General features: G+C 41.0%; 1 protein-coding gene across 5 annotated transcripts in view; it reads right to left on the bottom strand.

The window, feature by feature from the left end:
• Positions 1-2,581: 2,581 nt before the first annotated feature.
• The window catches only part of PHF21A (PHD finger protein 21A), a 129,317-nt gene continuing 115,403 nt past the window's right edge, over positions 2,582-16,495 (bottom strand). For 3 of the 5 annotated variants that reach the window (XM_083464103.1, XM_083464102.1, XM_083464101.1), the window contains exons 12-18: positions 15,991-16,070; positions 15,369-15,429; positions 12,219-12,382; positions 6,828-6,983; positions 5,020-5,095; positions 4,640-4,743; positions 2,582-4,183 (exon numbers count right to left, since the gene is read on the bottom strand). In XM_083464103.1, coding sequence (XP_083320229.1) covers positions 3,926-4,183; positions 4,640-4,743; positions 5,020-5,095; positions 6,828-6,983; positions 12,219-12,382; positions 15,369-15,429; positions 15,991-16,070 — 899 coding nt within the window. In that variant the 3' untranslated portion in view covers positions 2,582-3,925. Of the gene's footprint in view, positions 4,184-4,639; positions 4,744-5,019; positions 5,096-6,827; positions 6,984-12,218; positions 12,383-12,434; positions 12,458-15,368; positions 15,430-15,990; positions 16,071-16,495 lie in introns of all 5 variants that reach the window. The other 2 variants (XM_083464105.1, XM_083464104.1) reach the window with 1 other exon arrangement.

The raw sequence follows: 16,495 nt of genomic DNA, 5'->3' as shown, positions 1-16,495 counted from the left end.
CATTTTCAATTGCAAATAAGCAAATAAAAACTCCCGGCTGCATCCTCAAATATGGATGGGTACTCTCTGGACTTTGCTGCACCAGCACGTGAGTGTACACCCTGACGTTCACACAGCGTACCACAAATGAGCCAAGGCAGCAGCAGGCAACTCCTGCAGAATGTTTAGGAGTAGGATGTAAAGAGGCAATGTCATTTGCATGCAAGCAACTAGCCAGAATCCAGCCTTCAGGTGCAGAACACTGTCCTCTCATAGTACTAATTATGTTTCTGAATTCTAAGAAAATCAGGGTGACAAACTTGATACCCTGATGAACAAAGATACTGTGGTTCCCCTACGTTTTCTCAAGGCAAAAGGAAATCTGACACATCTGCTACCCGAGCAAGGATCTTTCTGCAAAGCCAAACAAAACATGCTCAAACTTTATTTTCTCCTTTGGCTATATTTCCAGAAGCCAAATCCCTCTTAAACTTAGCTGGTGGCATTTCCAGGACAGGAGATGCCAGCGAGGCGGGGGTGAAGGGGCAAGGAGAGAAGTACACACAAAATCAGAAGAATGACAAAATTAAAGATTCACAAGAGTACCTTGCTGCTCTTCACTTTAAACTAGCTGATCACTCCAGTGCTGCAGGCTAAGCAAAGTTATACCACAGATGTCACTAGTCAAGAGAGGCCAAATGTAAAGTAACCCCCCCAAAAAATAATAATAATCCCATGGCTAAATCCAAAGCAGGGTTTCAACACATGGGAGACCTTTGTATAATAAATTGTTTTCCCTTCAGAAAGTACCAGGGACTAACTGTCAGCCCCATTGTGGGGGCATAAAGATAGCATGTTATTAATACTACTTTGCTGAGGCACAGTTTTTAAATTGCTTAAAAGTGGAAGGTAGCAGACAAATGCCCCTTCCTCAGCACAGATCAACACACGACTCTCTTCCCCTTCCCCCAACAACAGCCTTGCACTGAGCTCTAGTCTTCCCTCTCTGTGTGGTACAAATTTTCATGGCCTGAAACACAAAGGAGGCAGAGAATTCAACACAAGATCACTATTTTTGGCACCTGTTCCATGTTTAAGATAAAGCAAATAGTTCTGCACTCCCTGCACCTTACATCATAGGCTAAGAGGGCATGATGGCCACTGCCCAAATTCATCCATGTGTGGCCATTCTGAATGAACCTATGGCTTTAAGGGAAAAGAATACAAGGATGGCAAGTGTGTTTGGTGAGGGGAAGGAAGGGCCACATGCACATGGGAACAGCTGAAATCCGAAATCCCATTCGCCTGCCTCTGTCAACAGCCAACACCAATTTATCAACCAGAAGAGGGTAATTGGCTTCCTCCTGTTCCTTGCTGCTGGAAATCCAGCTTCTGGCCTGAAATATGAGGACTTGTCTATTTTTCACCCATTACACTCAGAATATCTAAATGTAGGTTTGCAAATTGCGTGACCCATCAAGCCAAATGCAAACCACCCAACACACACGGTTGCTTGTTTGCTGCACTCAAAGGCAGGCAAAACTAGGAGGATTATCAGGGATCTGGTGGGCTACATTTGTATTGGTAGGTCACAAGATGAAAAGGCCTCTCAAACATGCCCCCAATGATATTTTGTTCTGTGTATTGCTATAAAAAGTGTTATTTCCTCTGAGCAATTTTCCTGATTGGCTGCCTTCTGGCTTTACTTGCTAATAACACCAGGTACTTAGAAAGCTGCCAACTTCACTATGGAGTATCAAAAGTCAAATGGTAAGGCCTGATCTTTTTCAAACGTAAAGCTAAGGCTATTTGACACGAATTGTCCTTACTCTTCACTGATATGTATAATGATAAAAGATCAGCTGCTGGACCGTGAGCATAACTGACTGTCACTGAGGAGTCCTTGAGGGACAAGATTGGAGGCTAGAAGTAAAGAAACCGCCACAAACAATGAGTGGCAGGAACAAAATTCAGATGATTATGTAAATAAAGTGCATTAGGATGCATAGTTCTTCAACACAGAATAGTGAAAGCACGGCAGCACCATCACTGGCTGTCTGACAGAGGAGAGACTTTCTAACATGGACCTGGGCTGACTGCCATGACTTACGCCAACATGAGTGCTGCCATGGAAGTGAAAGGGTATGAAATATTGGCCATTTGCACTTGTCTATGCAAAGGTGGCTATTTCAGACTCGCTCATCTCATGTCCAGCACCAGCATTTTAATAGCATGAAATTACTGCGACAATTTGCTTCAGAAGACAGACAAGCTGTGCTAAGCAGAGCCAGATCCCAACGCTAAAATCCTTTGTCTCCACGTTCTCCCTATAATCTAGGTGCTATAACGACAAAGATTTTTAAATGCTGCCAATGCTCTCTTGTGCTTTTAAGCACAAGAGTTAATTAGGAGAGCTTAACAGAGGAGAGATTCCACCAGTTGGAGGAAGGTTTGCAGATTGGATGCAGTTCAACCCCACAGGCTATTTGAATGGCATGACAATCTCTCGACACTCACCCCCAAGGCATTTTTCAAACAGAAACACAGCAGAATGGCAACATCATAAGCAAAACCTGTGTTAAAAAATTCTAAGTACACAGCATTTTCTCCAGTTCTGACACCTTTTTAATAGAAATCACTTGTTTAGGAAACAAATAGCACTTTTGTAATTTTTACAATGTTTCTTACCTTGATCTTATTTTTAAGTAACACTAGGAAGACCTCAATATCTTTTTTCTTTTTTAATTTAAAAAAGTTGTTTTTCCCCCAGATACAAAGATTTTGCCCTTGCATAAAAAACAGTGCCCAAAACGATGACACACGGACTCACAAAGACTCACTGTATCTCACTGACACTATTACTTCTAATCTATACCATGCAAGGTCCCATCTACCTCTTTAATCGGACTGTCAGCCTGAAAAAAACAGCTTTTCTATTCCTTACATTTGTAACCAAAAGAGAAAGGAAACAAAGGAAACAGGCATTTTAATTTTTTTTGTTTTTTTTTACTATTTGGGCCATATGTTTGGGACATGTGCTGTACTGTTTGGAATATCACTTTTGCTTGACAAGTGTACAAAAAAAAAAAAAAGTTGGAATTTTCATTTCAGTCGTGACCCGCTTTTCTGAAACCCCAGGCTGATTATATTAGTCCCCCTCCCTTCTCCTCTTCCTCAGCAAAAGCTTCCTGGGCCAATGTGATGCCCAAACCAGCAATTTATTTCACTTGTCTATTTGGGGAAAAAAGTGGATAAACCCAAAGCTGCCAATCTAGTAATCCCCAGCCTGAGTGTGCACTAGATACTTAGTGAAAAACCCTTCCCCATTCCTTTTTGTCTCTCCTGTCAAAACAATAGTGAATACTGCTTATTGGATAGGCTTGGTCCCCACTCCCACCACCCCACCCCTCTGGACCCTAGGACTTGTTAATTCATATTTCTGGATTTTTGGTTTAGTAGTACGGAGAATTCAGAAACAGGAAAAGCCCACAGGCTCTTTGGACTTGAAGTTTCCTTAGCTAAACAAACTGGTCTGCAGATAAGATTTGAAACCTGCTCCTCCTCCCTGCTCCCCACCCCCAAATAAAAACAAAAACAAAACAAACCTAGAGTGGCTGTGGAGGCTGCTGCAGGCACACACTGGTGTAAAAGAGAGAAAGAGAGAGAGAGAGAGAGTAAATATATTATTTAACTTGGCATGGTGCTGGCAAAGAACCTCCAGCTGGCACTATTCATGTAACATGGTCCAAACTTTGCACGTACACACAGAATAAGGAGGATCGATTGGCAACTCTGGTGCCGCCTGGCACAAGCCTCTTCGCGCTCTTTCTGGAACCAAAGAGTTCTGCGCTTTCCAGAAGAAATCCAGCTTTTCTTTTCTAGAGTTTTATTGTTTTGCTCTTCTGCCTCGCCGCCATCTCCCCTGGCTCCTTCTTCCTGTGCTATGTTATTTAGTCTCGTCGCCCTTGGTACAGTTCACCATGCAGCTCTGGGAGGGGGAAGAGGCTGGGGTGGAGGCGGCGGCAGCCTTTGCGTTATTGGTGGAGTCCATGCCATTGGAGATGGCGACGGAACTGCCCTCAGAGTTTATGGGTTTTGAAAGGTTGATGCCCTGGATGAGGCGAATTAACTGTTTTACCTTCTCCAATGAACTGTGCATTTCCTTCTGTTTTGCCAGGATGGTGTTCTTCATTTCCATACATTTCTGAAGCAGATTGGAACGACATTGCATTAATGAGTGCGCTCATAAAAAAAGGCCCAAACGAGAATGAAAGTTAAAGCAAAGGGATCCCAAGATCCACAAGAGACTGCAAAAACAGATTCTTTGTCAGAGTACCTGGTGGATACAACATGGCTCCCATACCAAATACGGCCCACATAGCAAACCAAAGAGTTCAAAGAAAGCAAATGCTATTTCACAGCCACGACTACAGCATATAGATTACAACTATGACTTGGCAGAGAAAAAGAAGCTCTAACAAACATAAGAAGCCTCTGAGACTTTTAAAAAACACCACCATGACAAAGCTGTGGTGAAGCACGGCTCAGAACTGATACCGTGATTGGTCACAGTAAACAGTCATTTTCTAAGATTCACGGCTGTAGCTTCTAGCGGAACACAGAGGATAAACAAACCATCATTTAGCACAGCAATACTTACTGTTATAGAATTGCTGAGCTGTTTGACTTTCTGTTCTAGCTGCTCCCTTTCCTGTTTTAAATCTGAACTCCATTTCAGTAATTTCTGTTTTTCCTCTTCTTTTGCTGTGGAAGAGAGTACATCAATTGTATCAATTATGCCCTGCGGATGGGATCTCTCAGCTGCTTTTGCACAATGGAAAGCCAGTACAGGACCATACCTGAAGCTGCAGGTGCAGACATAAAGAGAGTCAGATGAAGCTGTCATATCCATTTCATTACTGGGGTTATCATGCAGTCAGCTCTTAATTTCCTTCTGAAAACAAACATCCTACTCCCTTCCTCAAAGTAACATTTTCCAAAGAAAAGAAAACCAAGCCAAGCCCTGCACCATTTTCTTACCTGCTTTGTAGGCAATATATGAATGAACAATTGCTAAAGTTCCTGGCCACGGGATTGCTTCTTCTTTCTTTAGCATCTGAAAGAAAGGAGAAGGAACACTTGGCTGACATGTTCTACCTCTAGGAAAGATGACACACACTAAAGGGTATCTTACACAACAACTATTAAAATCAATGCCATTCTCTTCTTAGGCCCTTCCCAGGCAATAAAACAACTTAAAATCCCCCTTTGTTCTACTCTTGGGTTGCTGCTAGTTCTGGTCCGGGACAAGAAGCCTGATGCTTTGTTGACATGTGATGGATGTGAGAGGCCAATGGGAAAGAGAAATGAACCAGACTATATCCACATATCAAAAGGAGGGAGAGGAAGGCTGTGCTGCAGTGCTATCAAGTGCATGGGGATAACACGTAACCTTTCGAGAACTAAATAAAAAACATAAATTTCATAAAATGGTAAGGAAGGGTAGCCTTGTTGCTTTAAAGTCTACATTAAAAAACAAAATGAAGGCAATTACATGATCATTTCTATGCTTGGTTGTTTCAGCAGGCAAGCATTCAGCCCCTAAAGAATTAATTAAAAAAAATAAAAATCCCTAAATGGATAACAAAATAGTGAGGCACTGGTAGGAAGAAGGGGAATTGTGTTACTAATCACTAAAACATATGTGCCTGTGATATTCAAAACCAGCTTATACACAGCACTCACAATAGTATGCTGAAATGGAGAGGGGGGAGAGGGGAAGGAAATTTCAAGCAAAAGAATACTGAGGTTTGAGTACTGGGGAAATTCTTCAACAGAAGCATTATCCAAAAAAGATGCCTGATCCACAACTCAACACGCACCTCAAGCAAGTAAACATTGCATTTACTGCACACACAAAAACCTCCACAATAGTTCGGGAAGACCCTCAAGATTTAATAGCATGAAATACTCACACATCTGTGCTAAACCTCCCACAAGGGAAGCCTGTTTAATCACCATGTCAGCAATTTTGTACATTCCCTTGCATCTACAAACATTTTCTGCTGATGAAATTTTAACAAGCTGAACAGGAATGAAGAGACAACACATCTGATCTTAAAACTTGCCAGTAGAGAGGATTGTGACTTCATGATTCACAAACTGCTGATCTAATTAGCTAAAGGAAAAACACTCTGATAGCAAAGAGCAGTCTCCGTGGAGAAAACTACATGTTACTTTGGCAAACATGCATTTCCCACAAATGTGTTTGTTGGTTAACAGCAATGCAGGAGTAGCGGGGCATTTCCAGAAGAGAATTGGTGGGTGGGAGACGGGTATTTAATCATGTGGTTATTCATCACAAAACGTTCCTCCCCAGCTGGGCTTATTTTTGCTCTCAGAGCCAGCTATGGGGAAAGATTTAGCATCTATCTCATGCCTGCTAACTCTCACCTGTAAAATGCCCTGTGTCCCTGCATTATCATGCAAACATTGCTTTTCCAGCATGTAGCTTTGTCCTAGACCTTAAAATACTGGACTTTCCAACCCATGTATTGTAGAATGAAGCTAACATTATTTTGTGGAAGCAGAAATAGATAAAGATGCAAGTGGATCAAAGGGAATCTTCCCCGTAAGTCTTCGAGCTTTGCCATGGCAAATAAATGGCTGTTTAGTACCCTGAGATGTGGAACAGAAAAGCAAACGTTTGATGGCTTTGAATTTGTGAGGCCATTTCAATTCAGGTCAGATATTGTCACCCTCTCAAAGTCTAAGCCATGTGCCCCACCCATTTTGTCCAAAAGCAGAGAACCATTGCGAGAGGCTTCCCCTTTTGTGTCAAACAATACCTGGTCTTGACATTTGGGACAGATCCACATGCCCTTGGGAATAGTTTTCAGAGGTGGGTCCAGACAGTCCAAGTGATACACACGTGAGCACGTGTCACACATCAGCAACTGCCCACTTTTCCTGCAAACACTGCAAAAATCTTCATGGATATCACCCTATAAAATTAGAGGGGGGAAAGGGAACTTACAAACTTTGAAAACTAAATTCCAGTTCAAAGTAAAGTCCTAAGTGAATGAAATCCCCCAAATAATATCCTTTTCATGAAACACAGAAAGAAAGCTACCAAAGGGTGCCTGACGATTAGATCCACTTTCTTCAGACAGAAAAGAACCACAAGGAACGTCAAGGGCCACAGCTTCTTCAAATGCCACCATGTCTACCCTAGTACAATTTCAAACTATAAAGCACAGATCACTTATTTATATAGTTAAGGATCACACCCATCTTATTTCCAAGTAAGTGAAATTAAATGTGGGGTGAAAGTCCCAGTGATCCACTGTATGGAAAGCATTTTTAAAGGGCCGCAATAGGTTCGGTTCTCCAGGAGGTGCAGAACTTGTCACCCACGTTTCACTTAATGCTGGGTGGGATTAGACAGCGTCTGAGAGTGTGCTGTCATCACCATGCTGATGACACACAGCTCTTATGTCATCTTCTGCAGGTAGGCAGTGGATCTGCTGATTGGTGCCCTGTCATGGATGAGGACCAATGACATGAGTCTTAATCCAGCCAAGATGGATTAGCAGGTGGATCTTCTGACCAGGTGAATGGCATGCAATCTGCTCTTGGCAGGGTGAGACTCATTCTGAAAGGTCCATAGTCTGAGTGTTTTCCTGTATCCACTGCTGTCACTTGAGGGACAGGTGGCCCTGGTAGTGCAGAATGCTTTAGCTTCTGTTTTTTGTTACAAAAAAGTTAAAAACCAAAAGATTGTAAGTCACTTGCAGTGTAATTGAAACCTAGGATCCACTGGGATGAAAGAATTTGGATATGGCAGATCTTAATGGGTGCTCAGCCGGTGGATTTTAAGACGGTATCATTTACACTAGCACAAGTTCCCCCCAGAAGGGGGCATTCTGGAGATGTGGCAGAGCAAGGAGAGACTTACACCTCTTCCAAACACCTTCTGGCTCAGTCAAGTGACCCAGCAGCCCAGCCAATGTAGCTGGCAAAGAGTGTCCTATTCCTTCTGAACTGAGTTTGGAATAAGGGTAACTTTTGCCACTGTAACATGCCAGCATTACTTATGCTAGCTTTCTATAGTTAGGATTGCTCCATTAGAGACTTTTGTAGTAAGCAACTAATAATTTAAATCCAACACTAGTAGCCCGATCCAACACTAGGAGCTCACAATACTGAGGTGCTTATTTTGTTTGGGGATAGAGTGCATAAATCAAATAGTGAATATGAATATTCCAATGCTGGAGAGCAGTGAAACTAACACATATACAAGGAATAAAAGCTGATATCATTAACCATGATGGATAAGAGAGATTTGCTGTGGTGGTTGCTGCTGCTACTGTATGTCTTTATGACCACACTGGATTGATAAGCCTCTAAGCAAATAAGCAAAATCTGCACAGCTATAGGGGCAGAAAATTGTGAGCAGTGAAGTCATGGCCATTTCTAGGTGCCTGTGACATCTGTACAGCCTCATTCCACGCAGCACGCCAAATCAAAACAAGAAAGCAAGGGGATGGGTTAGGCAGGTGGGGGCCAAAGATAAAATATAAAATTAATGCTTTCTATTGGCAAAAGAGCTGTGGCCTACACGTTGGCAAAATGTGATATCTGGGGAACAGCACTGAGGAGAAAGGCTGCCTGGATTCTCTGCAAATATGAGTAAGATCTACATATTTATTGTGCAATAAAATTATTGTTTGCAAAAGGCTATGGAATATAGCCTTGGGCATGCTTAGCATGAGCATAAGCATAATTTCACCTGGGTGCTACCTCTTAAGGTAGCTACAGTCTTTCCTAAGAAATGTGTTTCATGTGCCATCATCTTTTCAATATTTTGGAAGTAGAAGGCACTGGTTGCAAAATTAAGTTAATGCGCCACTTTAAGCCTAATATAACTTTAACCTTGGTGCATCACTGCAATATCCAGTAATAGGTATACTTTTTCTGATTTATTTTACGTAAACTTGGCCTTTCGATAGAAGAGATGGAAAACCTTGACCAAACCAGACTAACACAAAACACCATCCCCAGCTGTAAAATGGCAACAAAGGCCCCAGTACTAGTTTTAATAGCAAGAACATTTCAGTTTTGCATGACTCTTTGCATTACTTTCCCTTCCTTATCTCTTCACTTTAGGATGCAAAATTCTTAGCAAAGCCATTTAGTTTCCTTTTCTCTCTTTCCTTCTGCCGTTACCATCTCATAGTTACTATTTTTATTTGTAGATTACTGTACAGAAATGCAGAAAGAGAAGAAGAGCTAAAAAGAACAGAAATAAGGTAACAGAAAATGGCTTAATACATGAATTTCAATCAACTGAGGGCTGCTCTGGAAAACTGCTACATCCAAATCCCAATCTCTAAAGCTTTCTTCAAATTCAGAATATAGGGATAAAATTTGAAAGAAATAAAAGTGTCACAGCCTCCTTAAAATATGTAATTCAATCTTCCATATCAAACTGAGCAGTGGTAGGATTTGAATTATGCCAGATGTTTTCTACTGCCTTACATAGCATGCTAATGTGCCCATCTTTATTAAGAATACATATTAAATGATGCCAGAATACCAACCACTGGCGGGTGGGAGGATATTACCCACAAACATTAGCTGAGGCTTAAACTTTGACACTGAAAACCAAGCCTTCACACTTTGATGGAAACCTCTCTCTATTAATTCCTAAATTTACTGTGCTATCCTGACTTTGGCATATAAAGATGCTTTGATTTTGCAAGTTCTACATATCAAATGAGTGCTGGATTCCAATGTTCAAATTATGGGGGGAAGGGGGGGGACTTAATGAAAACCTCACATTTTATCCCTCAACCCCCCACCCAGCTTTTAAGTCAGTCATACCCCTCTCTGTAGCTTTCTACAGTGTAGTAGTAGTAGTAGTAGTAGTAGCTGAGTTCACAAAATATAAGGGGGTTGGATCCCCTGTGACTTGAGCATTGTTGGGTTCTAAGGTAGTTCAATCTATAATAATACAGCCAGTTTCATATTGTCCACTCAACAGAGTTAAACTTTCATGTATCTCTTGAAGCGTTATGACTACCCAAACTCAAACTGCCTACTTTTTTCTTGTATTTTGTGATTGCATGGAGGACAAACACAATGAGGTTTCCCTAGAACAGGGATGAGGAGCATATAGCTCTCCAAATACTGCTGAACAAATTTACAAAATCCCCTGACCTCCGGCTGTGCTAGCCAAGACTAATGAAAGTTTGAGTAGAGCAACATCTGGAAGGCCACAGATCCCACATCCTAGCCCTAGAGTGCTTGTTGAAGTGGAGCTGAAACCTAATGAGCATCTTAATCTGAGTAACTGATTATGGCAGTTAAAGATATTCAGAAGCTAACAAGATCAGAAGGTTGTACTCAGTTGTTTCTCTCCATTAATGGGCAGTACTCTGCACTAGCAGAGGTTTCCATGAATGGAAGGGAAGCAGTTTTCATTATCTTCTGGGGCCACCTGCCCCATCAACCTCCGCAATCCTTTGGAGCAGACCAGGGAAGGTCTAGGGACTGCAGAGAGATGGGGGGAAATCAGCAAACAATGCCTGCCCCCATTCCATTAAGGGAATCCTATATTGGATTAAAGAATCTTTGGTGAGTGGAGGGACACAACTGAAAACAAACCTATTTACCATAAATTCTCCAAAAAACACACACCACTGAAGTGAAATAGGAGGTGAATTTCTGGAGGAAGCAATACATTCATGTGATGTGTGTACATGTTTGGTGGATGGATATTTAGCAAAACACTCTAGGCTTGAAGGCTGATGGCTATTCAGATGGCTAATCAGAATTACATCATTACCGAAAGCTCAGAACATTATGTAAAAATGTGCAACAGACATCAACTGGAATGACAATGAGCTCACTGTCCTAGTGCTTTATTTATAAAGCCAATGTGCTTAAGAGTCTAGCAACCTTTGTCAAACCTGTTATAAGTAGAATGTGTTCATGTGCACGTGTGCACACCATGCTAAATCAGCAGGAAAGTCCTCTTTGTTTGGATCAATTTTTACTACTGCCTTCTGATAGTTTGGGAGATTTCATGAATAATACAATACCTAGAGAATGAATGACTATGGCTCTTAACACAGAACTTGCATCCTATAGGAATGCTGCCTGTTGATTTTATCTTTTGCAATACCCAGCAGTGCAGAAAAGATACTGATGGTGTTCCTGATTTGGCTATTCTTGGCTGCTTCAACAATGAGGCTACAGATACAGTTATGTAAGTTAGAGCAATCCTCAAGCTGCATATTTCATGAATGAGATGCAGAGGCTCTTAGCTCAGCAGCATAAAAAACAGATTGGAGGAACATCTAGTGCAGCCCACTAGAACATAAAAGTTATGCAAGTCTGATTGTGTGTAAAATGTGTTCATTAGTTGGGTCTTACAACCATGGAGCTATTTATTATGAGGAAACGAAGGTACAGAGAAGTGATGAGACTTGACCAAGGTTGTGAGTCCAGAACTTCCAATTCCAACCCAGCTATCATGAGAATGATGGATTTACCTTCCTTCTGAGTAATAAAAATTTACCACTCACACTCTCCAAAAACAGACAGTGCTGCAGATCAAGCTATGGATTAGATCAACTTTAATTCAGCCTGTGCTAAACTGGCAGAACAGGCAACTGGGCTCACATACCAGGAGGATACTTTCACAGAAAAGAAAACTTTTCCCCAGATAGGTATGCAGAATCCATAAACGAGAAGCAACTGCCAGGTGTCAGTGAAGGCACTCCCTCTGATTCCACTAACGCTGTGTCCAACTATCTTGAGCAAGAATTTCTCCTTACTTTATTGATTCAGTAATAATACGTAATTGTGTGACAGGACCTGTTCTCCTCCTGCCACTAGATTGCTGAAATATATCACATATGCACTGTCTTTAATTCACTGCATCACTGTGCATCTGGGAAGGGCTTATAGAAATATTTCCCCTTCTAACTCTACAATTCTACGATTCTAGGATATGAACATTCTGGCATGTCCTGTGGATATCATATAGATATATATATACTACTCCAGAGTTTGGGTGGGGGGGGGTGAATAGGTACAAGTAGAAGTGTAGGGGGCTGAAGAAGGGGGTCATATTATTGCAGTTTACCATAATACCAGTGCATCTAAAGAACCAAATTCTGAAGTCTCCACGGTCTCTTCGAACAGCAAACCTCTCAGGAAGAATTACTTACGTCTGTGGAGCTGGGGCTGGGCAGGGACACAGGATGAACAGTTGCGGGGAAAGAAAATGTGGTCTCTGTCTTTTCATTTTCAGGGGAGTCAGGATGACTGGACAGAGGGGATGTGGGGGTCAGAGCCCCAAACCCCAGCACCGTGTTGTATTTAGGTGGACGACCTACACATTAACAAAAGGGAACAAAAAGGGGAGGGGAAATAATCTTACATACCTTTGGCCAGTGCTCCTCATTGGCTAGCATGAAAAAAAGGAAGTGATGTAGTACAGAGAAGAAGTTAGTATTATAGTCACGAGTGAAAGAAAGCCAAGTCAGGACTGTAAAGTTATTTTTAAGACACTTAAAGGAGAATTGTGTAAGGAAGGATGGTATCACAAGAGAGAAAACACATGCCTTCAGAAAGAGCACTACTCCCAATATATCTATATAACCACACTAATGTCTTTAACTTTTAACTTACCAGCCCCAAATTCCACTGGCAAAGAAAAGCTGCCATGATTTCTACCACTCTAGTTTATCATGGTATCTCCATCACATTGTTATGACCATTGGTAAATCACCCTCAGTGAGCCTAAGGTGAAACCTACATCTAAATACCACCTTTGTGCTAAGAAAAACTCACAACATTCCACAAATGCCAGAGAAAATTATGGCCTGCAACCCCATGAGATCTCTCTCAGCAAAAGGAGCTGTAAGGTAGCCTAAGTGGGAGAAAGCCTCAACAAAGCAAATCTGCAAGTATGAAGAGTTAAGATAAAATCCTATCCTGCTGACTGTAGGAAGATATAACTCACGATAAAGTGTGCTATTATTCCAAGTGAAATCACAACACTGTAGGAAACACCAATCTTTGTCTTTTGTATTACCACTACTCTGGTGATTGATGAGAGGCATATGCTCAGAGAGGAATATATAAATAAAGATATTTAAGCAGTCAATAAGTGAAGCTAGAGACTGAGAAAAGAGGCAGGAAGATCAAATTAAACATGTATAGTAATCATTATCTTCAGTAAATGGCACCTAACAACTCTGATGGAAAGTGGCACTGAAGGCCAATGCCCTCTGTGTGTTGAGGGACAGAAAGCCAACATCAGTGCAAAAAAACCCCAGTACATCCAATTTTGCTTCAGGTGAGAAACAAATTATGCAAGGAAAGAAGGGCTCCTCTGAACACCTGATCTCCTGGGGAAATGCACTAATAGCTGAACTGAGCAGTTATGGCAGCAGTTTTTGGAGAAAGTAAAGCCTGCTCAATGTAAACTGCAATGAGACCATCACCTTATTTTCAAAATGCCAAAAGCTGCCAAAGACTAATAATAATAATAATAATAATAATAATAATAATAATAATAATAATAATAATAATAATAATATCAGGCACTATCATTTTAAGCAAATTCAAATCAGTGGGCTAAACAGAAAGAGACAAATGCACTCTACTGAGCTACCTAATAACTCACCCAAACACTCATGTGCATGAACACACTCAACCTATTAGGTACATAGTGCATGTATCTTTTAACATTTGAAATATCAAGTATTATACAACTTACGTCCTCTGACCTGGCCATTTGTTTTTGAACAACAGGCCCAGGAGCAGAGGAAACATTAGAAAGCATTACAGAAAGGGCATTCAGTGCTCACCCATGATATTTAGCACTGAACAGAGTCAAAATAAATCAATCTCAAAGCCAAGCTTAGTTCTACTGTGCAATTGGCTGGCTCTAAGAACACAGCAACCACCACACGAGAACAGATCAGTAGTAACTTGTCTCAGACACAAAACAGACATGCTTGGTGATGTATTAGCAACAACAAGCATTGATGATATAGTACCTTTCTGATTCCTGGCCATCAACATACATTCTCTGGTGATCTTAGGGTCACCCAAAGCATTAGGAATTAACTTAACCTCTCTTGAACTCAACCATGTCGATAGCTGTCACAACCTACTGAAGCTGAGGGCTTCATCTCAAAACTTCAAAAACTGTGCATCATCTGCTTCTTGGAGACCACCAAACAACACTTAAAGGTTCAAGATGCAGGGAGAATGCAGAAACCTTCCCTCCTCAAGGAAAAGTGTTTCTGAGCAAACCTTCCACAGTTCACACCATCTCAGTTTCAACTGGGCTCTCTTTCCTTTAATACTAGATATATTGTTCACAGTGGAAGCAGCATAGTTTAGGTCAAGGGATAAAATAGATATCCCAAGTTCTTTTCTTGTTCCATGGATTGGCTGCCCCATGCTCTGCTTTACCTGCCTTATAGTTTTAAATGGACAATTTCTAAAATACATCTCAGGACTGGCTTATATGCAGTTTGCCAGTTTTCCATTTGCAACATTACTCCTAACCCTTAACAGTTTACAGATACACACTAGGGCACATGAATAGATATGACCATGTTACTACTGCCTTTTTTGTTAGTATTTTAATCAACGTTTGCCATTGCTGGCATGGATTAGTAACCTGTAAAGTGTGTGGGGGGGAATATGCAAATGGAAAACTAGTGAACTGCATGTGTAGCAGCCTAAACAAAGTCTGTACATTAAAAATGGAAAAATGGCAGATTACTGGTGCCATTCCACAAGCAAGATCAAGAATTTGGAACCTTGAAATCTAAGGAGAAAATTGGGTAGGAAGAATTTTGCAAGCATCCCTGTAATAATTTTAAGAGTACCACGGTTGCCACACGATTTCATCAAATATCAAGTAACTCGCCTTTCAAAGAAACCTGAACATGTTCTTAACAGAACAAGAAATAATTTCATAAACAGTGAGTCCTAACATAGGACCAAACGCACTTAGTCACTACCCAGGAAGAGTCTCAGAATGGGAGCTCAGTTACCACCTTGGCACCCCCCTTCTAGTCTGCATGACGGGTTACATTTACTAAACTGGGTTGGGAATCTTTACTGGCCCAGGGCAGTTTACACACAGGAAATTCTCCCATATATATCCTTATTCATTCCAGATTACCCCCAAAGCCTACCAACAAAGGATGCTTCTGTAGAGTAGCTGCCTACCAGGGTTACAGCATACCTACTATGTGTATTCAGTACCACAAAACTATTTTCTATATTGTTTTATTTCAGTCCAAACGAAAGGGAAATAAACATACAGGGAGGTGCTATTATGAGACACCTACCTCGTTTACGTGTCCCAGGATGCATTGTGCTGTTCAGGTATGTGACTGCGCTCTTCTTGCGCTTTACAGAAGAAAGGAAGAAAGTAGTTAGCCAACTGTTTTGGCAAGTGAAAGCTACATCTACACCTACACCCACCCACCCACACCCACACCCACAGAGTGACTATATAAAAAATCTGGAAGAACACAAGTGTTGAGTCCCATTGAAGCAAACAGGCTTTTGCACTTAAATCCATAAATTTCAGTAAGAATCAAATGTAGGTTTAACTTTCTTGAGATTATGTCCATTATCGTTTCAGTATTTGGATACTACCCTGTAGAAAAGCTAGTCTTTCACACAATTACAGGCAATGCTGATCCCACTTGTGATGAGAGAAATAATTCAATGCCAAGTCTGCAATCATGCCAGAGAAGAAGGAGGAGGGGGGAAGATATAAGGGAAAGAAAGTATAAAGTAGGAAACTTCTTTCCATTTTTAATTGTCCTTCATGCTCTCTTAAGTGATGACAGTCCCACTGTCTAGCTTCGAATGTGATTGTTTTCATACACCTAGAATGCTGAAGCAATGAGCAAAATGCTTTTCAGCAAGTTATTTACTTATTTTATAACCAAAAATTGTTACCTCAGGCTCAAAGACAGCTCCGCTGTACACTGGATTTGCTGTTGTCCTTCGTTTCCTTTCTTGTCGCTTACTTTGTATTTCTTGGGGAAAGGGTAGAAATAAAAGCATTTGTAAAGGGCACAAAGACCTCAATATCTAGTATGAGCAAGTTAGGAATCAGGAACTATGGTTTCTGAAATGCTCTATGCAAACTTAATTCTGAAGAAACATCCATATTATATAAATGGGTTGAAAGTAGAGAGGAAAGTGAAGTAAAAGAAAGTAAATTAGCTTGAGAAAGTGTTTCCTGCTCTTCCAAAAGCTCTCAGCTGTTATTTTTATCTTCCACATTCTGTGCCACACAAAATTTGTTGCTGGCAACTTATTTCTGCCAGAGGCAGGGAGCTGTTTGAAGACTGATTTATTTGCTTGACTTATATCCCAGTATTTCTCAATGCAATGAGCCAAAGGTGGATTACAACAACTTTATATCAAAATATTGCAAACTTTTTTTAAGGTACAAAAC

Source organism: Podarcis liolepis, assembly GCF_965112155.1.
Source record: "Podarcis liolepis genome assembly, chromosome: 1".
NCBI lineage: Eukaryota > Metazoa > Chordata > Lepidosauria > Squamata > Lacertidae > Podarcis > Podarcis liolepis.
Note: the sequence above shows the minus strand (reverse complement) of the source record. Positions and strands in the feature narration are given on the sequence as shown.